This window comes from Ceratina calcarata, unplaced genomic scaffold (assembly GCF_001652005.2).
Source record: "Ceratina calcarata isolate Rehan_Ccalc_2016 unplaced genomic scaffold, ASM165200v1 scaffold294.2, whole genome shotgun sequence".
Taxonomy (NCBI): Eukaryota; Metazoa; Arthropoda; class Insecta; order Hymenoptera; family Apidae; genus Ceratina; species Ceratina calcarata.
The window spans coordinates 465,696-472,824 of record NW_017151812.1 but is presented as its reverse complement, the minus strand read 5'-3'; the positions used below and the strand labels follow the sequence as shown (position 1 = coordinate 472,824).

The following is a 7,129-nucleotide window of genomic DNA, read 5'->3' as shown; positions in this document are numbered from 1 at the left end:
GATTGAACACGAATATAATAAGTTGAAGGCAAATTTCGATATTTGTTGTCAGCTTGAATTATTTCGCCGAAACTGATGCAATATTGGCGAAATCGAAATTATTGTTAGCGTCTAATTCGAATTGGACAATTGTACAATAACAATTTATTTAAAAAACTATTTCAATGAAAGTCATATTAGTGGCTGAATTGAAAGATACGAGAGGAGAGGGGGTGTACACAGAGTCAACCGTCTCGTTTGAAAACTTGCGAACGTAGACGTAACGACTGGATGTTCAATTCAAAAAATAATCTATTTACACGACGTATACCTTGGTAATTTGACGTAACAGGTGTAAAGCAAAGTGAAACGAAGCACTGTCATACATTGTATTTGTACTAAAATCGCGAGAACGCTAAAGAAATGAACTGTTCATTAGGCATCTAAAAACGCTTCGGTTTTTCGCGCCAACCATCGTGGTTTAACCTGTTTATCTTGAAAATAATCGCGTACGCGTAACTTGTCGAAAAATAATATCGGCGAGACCGTATTCTACGTATCCGAATTAGTTGAGTAGTAGGCAATAAACTCACCTGTAAGCCGGCCCTCGCTGAACGAGAGACCGCCTTCGCCTTCGCTTTACCAGAGTCCTTGCCCGCCTTTCCGCCAGCCTGTTCAGAGACGAAAATCAGGGTTAATTTGCGAGACACGGAAACGAAACTTGGCCAGATGACAGCGTGAACATTGTCGAACACGATGCTGTTGACATCAGACACGGATGGCTAAAGGAACCGCTGAAAACTGGCGGATACTCACCATTATCCGACAAGAGCCTTTGCGGTTCACTACACGACAGACTTGCCAGAAGCACAGACGACGCCGTCTAAACGCGGTCCCGCCAAATACACTTGGCGCTGCCGGCGTGTACCATGATCGTCCCACGTGACAACGGCAGACCAATCACAGAGGCCCGATGAACATCTCCTTGCCATCTGTCGGCGCTCGGACGTTACTACACTTCGGCGAGAGAATATAACCTCCCTCGGTGAATATAACGTTTCTAATCTCGTAGTACCACTTGAACGCCGTCTCGTCCCATTGCCTATCCTCGACCTGCGCCTGGGTAATTTTCCATACTGTCTAACGTGGACACTACGTTATTATTCACACCGGCCACTTACTATTTATTTCCAATTTATCAAACACTTCTTAGTCTATTTTAATTTCAGACCACTTGTACGATCACTTATTTTTGATTTTACATTTTTCCTATTGTCTCACGTTCCATACAATACAACTACATTGTTTGAATTTTTTTTACTTAGTAGAACTTTGACTCGTTTAAACGTTTAGATTTCCAACAATGATAGAACGATTACGAGAAAATGATTTTGATATATATTGAACAGACTTTTGTCTATCTTACCAAAGTACGCCATAAAATGAACAACCGTTTCATTTATATAATTTGATCCTCACCCCGTGTTATCACAACTTTAATACAAGATGAGACAATACTGCAATAAAACTTTAATAAGAAATAAAAATTTTAATAAAGATTACGCGCGTCTTCTAACAATTAAAAGCGTTATATCTTTAGTTATGATAAAATAAAATGAAATTAACACTTGACTTCAAAGGAATCGTACAAATGTATAAAACGAAATGACATTTCGATCTACTTTATATTCGATAAAGCCATGAACGAAATTATTCCTGAAAAAAAAGTATATATACACGTTCCATCGGTTTTTAACATCTGACACCATGAAGCATATGTGTCATCAATTTATCATTGCAAATGTTAAATAAAATGTATCATTCTTTATTAAGAAAAAGGCAGTCACATAACAGACCTATACAAAATGTATGCAGGTATATATGCGTGTGGGCGTGTGTATATATAGAAAATACGTACGTTGTTGCTACGAGGACAATACAATCAAGATTATACTAAATATAGGGATAGGAAACCAGCAATATGGACAATTATCGTATGACAGTGTTCGTTTACGTATTAATTAAAAACTTATTAGAGAAAAATCGCGAACGATCCCCAACGTGCACATATCTCTATATTATTAGGGAGCACTGTCTAAAACTGCTGTTGGCACGACCATCACGGACGGGTTGCAATATCGACGAGTCTCTGCGTAGACATGCGCGTTGCCAGGTGCAGCAATTTACATGCAATTTTTCCCGCCGTTTTCCACCTTCGTTGCCCTTTTCTAGATGTACGCAGCAGCGTCCGCGCCGTGTGTTTACTCCCCGTCTTTTTTGTACCTTCCGTTCCGCTTATCAAGTCGTAACCGCCTTTCGTTGGAATTTATCGTAGTTATTGCTCGAAATTTGTCGCTTCCGCCAGCTCGTCACATTTATCTTCCAAATCATCCTACGATTATTGTAATTGATATCAATCGAATTAGAACGATTTCACATGTTTGAATAAATGAGTAGAGCAAAAATAGTTTTGTTCGATCCTAAATTAATATTTTAAATCTAAAAATCTTCGATTAAAAATAATATTAAATATCTGCTGTCACTATTTGAGATATAATAATATTTTGTAATTATAGTAAGGTAAAAAATGATGGATATATTTTTAGTTTTTTGTTAATTACCTCGTCGAGTTGTAAACATTTGCCCCATTCGATTAGAGTAATCTTGTGGTCGTTGTCGACATCGCAAGAGTCGAGGAACGGTGCAATACAATGCTCGAGGGCCATCAGCGGTGCTCTGATGGGGAAGAGTTCGTGCCTGGAAACCGCCCTGTCATGAGGGTGACCATCCAGGTCGCACCACTTCCAAATGGCAGCGTTCGTCCAGCGCAGCGTGTGGTTCGTTTCCGCTTCGCGTTGCATCTTCAAATAATGTGACGGTAATTCTTGACGATCGGCAAGATCCCTCATTACGTTAAATAGCCAGTCGCGCATACGTCTTGGGAAATCGGCCATGTCCTCTTCTTTGCACATCTGTCGTAAAATAAATAATGATTGATACGAAACGCTCGATTAGGTGTTAACAACACATCAAGAAAATAATTTACTGCATTTTTATTATTATTTATTGTATTAATTCACGCAGAGATTTAAATCTATTTGTTATATAATATAAACACACGTGTGTCGCGTTTTAAAAAACTGCAAGCGCAGCCATGGAATTGCAATGAAATCGTTCCTACAATGATAGAACAATACGCGGAAGATAAGATATATAATTCTGGTTAGGAGTATCCAGTTTTATCAGTCAGCGATAATTGAATTGCTATGTTTCGTTTCAGGTTCCGCGAGAAAGCTTTGTTGTTGCTGGTCGACATTTTTACTTATACAATTACTTGTCTCAGCCCTATATCTCGAGCTGATATACTTACGGGCATCTGTCTGCATTCGCCGTAATACTCGATGTGAACGTGCTGATAATCAGAGCCTTTGCATCTGGCGTCGTCGGTGTCACAGAAGCAACGCGCCTGGTAGACTTCGCAATCGCTTCCGAAAGTCTCATTGTAATTAGTACAAACTTTTCGCCTCGGATCGACTTCCTGGTCGCATACTTCGACGCAAACGCATTCAGCTGTTTCTTCGTCTACTGCCTAAAACAAGAGTACTTCTTGCAATGGGCGTACTCTTAGCGAACGAAATGAACGTCCCGAATCCGGAAGCTCCGAAGTTTTAGTACAACGTTTTATTTCAGAGTCTCTCTTCTGTTCTAATTTTCATTTATTATTGAAAGAAAATTATTCTATTATTATCCAATTGACGTATCAAAGAATTAATTCGGTCAAAGTTCTTTTCTCAAGCTGATCGTCATTTTGCGAAACAAATTCGCAATTAAAGATGGAATTATCGCCACTGACGAACCTTGCAAACTCGTCCTGCGCCACAATGTTTATCCATGCACGGGTCCAAACGGAGCAAGCTCTCCCGCTTCGATCCAACCTCGTTTCTGCCATCTTCAACGGTGACCTCAGCATCCTCCGATGCCTTCTCGGCTATTTCATCAGCTTCAAGCATGTTCATGACCTCATCTTGAACGCTGGCTTCCGTCGTAGTCGTGCGACGACGATATTTTCTTCGCCGCTGTAAATTGATCATTACAGTTCTGCGTGCAAATATTTCCCACATAAATATTAGATATCAACATCGATATTAAAGCATTTGTTTCTGAATTTCAAATGTAGGAATGTCCTTTGAAGATGCTTGAGTCATGAGTCAATATTTATTATTTACCATTTATTAGGAATATATGTAGTCGCACAGTTTTTATTGTTTTAGTTGTACTTATTTTTTTATTAACTCACCTGAGCCGAGACGTCTACCAGAAGGGCCACTAACAGCAACGTAAATAAGAGCAGCTGCAGTTTGGTCCGCATTGCGATTTCTGCGACAGACGATCGATCGTTAAGTATCTGCGTTCAAATTTCGGATATAGCACACGTTTTTCATCTCCCCCTCTCTTCTAACGTGATATAAACCAACATTGAACTTCTGTTATCATTATAAACTTCCTACGCGATGATAGTCTATAATCTAACGTGATTTAAACCAGAGCCTCGAATCATTTGGCTCCGATCTCGGGACGGCGTACGGTTCAATTTATTTGAAAATTTTCTCTAATATATAACGTCGGTTAACGTGACTGACGATAAATCTCGTGAGACCTTAATAGGAGCAACGAAGCGATAACCCAGATACTCAGAAATCACGATTCTTTACAAAATGTTCGCAACAAGTTGAATGCACGTTCCTCTAATTCTTTACGCTCGCGAATAGACGCTCAAGTACGACTCTTGCAGTAAGTGCAGATGATAAAAACCTATTTATGAATCTGTCTTCATTGCTTTGTATTGATGACGAGAGGCGAAGGTCGCATCGAACTCATCTGCAAACTATAAACGCCTACGTTATTCTCCTCGTTACAAGGTCTGTCATGATTTCAATAGAGCTTGTTACAATTCTTCAAATCGTTCTCGTCTGGTTTCAAAAGTAACATTTGATGTTTCTCTAGTAATGTGAAATTAAATTGTACTTTCTTATTTTCCTGCTTCGTGGCTTTATAACAATTTTATTGACACAGCAAACTGAAAATGTGTAGATTATTTCTGAAAGTTCTACCATCTGAGAAACAGGATTTCTATACTTGTATATCCGTTTTACTCGCATCGATAAACAGAGGAAAGCCATGTGCTGTGTACTAAATTTAGTACGCCAATTTATCCCTGGAGGAATCGAAGTAAAAAAATGGACACTTGGAAAACGGGTAACCCGCGAAATGAGAACGTGTCCGAACACATTTATAGTTGGAAATGAAAACGCGTCACTCGAACGTTCCATCGGGTTAACTTGCTAAATATAACTTGCTTAGTTTACGTCCCGGTTTGATTACATTTGTACCATGAAATTTCCACAAATTTTTAAACTCGTTTCATAATACAAATCGGATCAACCGTCTTCGTTTCTGTTCGTTATTTTCGGTATGAACAGTATTATAAAAATTTCAAGCTTCAATTTACATGTATTAATAACCACGATCCAATTTTTTGTAACGAAATTATAAATACTTTTCGCGCATGGAAAATATAAACGATGTTAACTTAATGAGATCACAGATAACTGCGATGTTTCAAATAAAAATTGTACGCTATTATTTTAAAACGAGCGTTACAAAATCGCCTTTTTATAGAGTGAAGACTTCGATTGAAATAGGATCAAGTAGGAGACGTATCGTGACAACGTGCGACAGTACAGCTTGCACGAGTACGAAGGCGAGCGTAGGAGACGCGGGCTGTTTTTATCGCTTCTGTGATCGCAGAACAGCGCCCACGAAATCGCGTAATCGCCGTCATTCGAATTTCCAAGAAACACGACACGATCCCATAAACTTTTCCCCGACCGAAATTGCTCATCTCGTCCAGCTTTCGGACGAATACCAAGAATTATTTTAACAACCTCTTATCTTCTCGTAGTATCTACGCGGCGATAAAAAGTTCAGACCTCTCTCGAAAAGTTCTACTCATTCAGAGAACGCGCTACTAACGACTGTTCATAAATATTTCTTAAACGAAGAACTGCCTCCGTAGCGAAATTGATTTGAATATCGTGTGTCGCATTCCGCGAACTGCAGAAATTCGAGATTTCTCATTTTTATAATGCATCACGGCTAACGAATCTATTCTGCGAAACGTCCTCGTAAACCAAACGCAATTATGTACCCCATAACTCGTTATAACCGTGGACCAGAGTTTATTAAAGTCGATTTCTCTAGATTTAAGTTACGCACGCTATATCGCTGCTCTTTATTTGATAAAGTGTCGCCTATAACCCAGTAACACTTTTTGTCTCTCGCGTACAAATACTCGTTCGTTATCATTGCTTGTTCAATTACTGGCTGGCTTTTACATGAACATCCCATGTGATAAAGATAGTAATATTTCTTTTTTTATTCGACAGGATGTTGGACTTCCGTTCTTGAAAGGACAACTTCCTCTATCTTTTATAACAAGATAAGCGGATCGTAACTATCTACTTGCAATAAAATATTACTTATATTCGCGCATGAATAATAAAGTACTTCCATTTGTCTAATTATAGACATCAAGACTTCGATGTAATTTAAGTTAAATGATTGATTAGCTCTTCCGCGTTTTAACGAATTAATTGCAATTAAACTTTTAATAAAGTACGAACACTCCTTTGGAATTTATTGAAGCAATTAATTATACAGAATCGATCTAATCGATGACGAACTATCGCAAATATTGATTTGATTATTTCAAATAAAATTGATTCTAGTCCCGTTGCTCTGATATCAGAAAAGGCACGAAACTGGGTTACGAGAGATTATACTAAGCTTTTCTTTGACGATTTAAAGTCAATGAGCGGTTTGTTTTAGACAGAGCACTCCATTGCGACCATAGCCGAATGCATTTACCTGTAAACTGGTACTTAATAATCGGGAGATCAGAAGTGCGCACCTGTCCACATGGTATGCACCAGGGATGGACAGTTCCGGAAACATTTTTTATAATTTGATACATTGATCGCAGAACAACTAATCTGACGTCTTAGATTTTATAGGAATTAGATAATCCTTTATATTTAATTATAGTGCAGTTCTAAATTGTCAAATTGCAAGTGCTTTCTGAATATGTGAA

General features: G+C 38.6%; 2 protein-coding genes across 2 annotated transcripts in view; both read right to left on the bottom strand.

The window, feature by feature from the left end:
- Window positions 1–1,686, bottom strand: part of His2Av (Histone H2A variant) — a 6,505-nt gene extending 4,819 nt beyond the window's left edge. Inside the window, exons 1-2 of the mRNA XM_018022860.2 lie at window positions 796–1,686; window positions 573–650 (exon numbers count right to left, since the gene is read on the bottom strand). Of these exons, the coding sequence (XP_017878349.1) occupies window positions 573–650; window positions 796–798 (81 nt within the window). The 5' untranslated portion in view covers window positions 799–1,686. The remainder of the gene's footprint in view (window positions 1–572; window positions 651–795) is intronic.
- A 97-nt stretch (window positions 1,687–1,783) lies between these two features.
- The window catches only part of SPARC (secreted protein, acidic, cysteine-rich), a 7,053-nt gene continuing 1,707 nt past the window's right edge, over window positions 1,784–7,129 (bottom strand). The window contains exons 2-6 of the mRNA XM_018022858.2: window positions 4,277–4,356; window positions 3,837–4,055; window positions 3,350–3,568; window positions 2,601–2,951; window positions 1,784–2,371 (exon numbers count right to left, since the gene is read on the bottom strand). Coding sequence (XP_017878347.1) covers window positions 2,315–2,371; window positions 2,601–2,951; window positions 3,350–3,568; window positions 3,837–4,055; window positions 4,277–4,348 — 918 coding nt within the window. The 5' untranslated portion in view covers window positions 4,349–4,356 and the 3' untranslated portion in view covers window positions 1,784–2,314. The remainder of the gene's footprint in view (window positions 2,372–2,600; window positions 2,952–3,349; window positions 3,569–3,836; window positions 4,056–4,276; window positions 4,357–7,129) is intronic.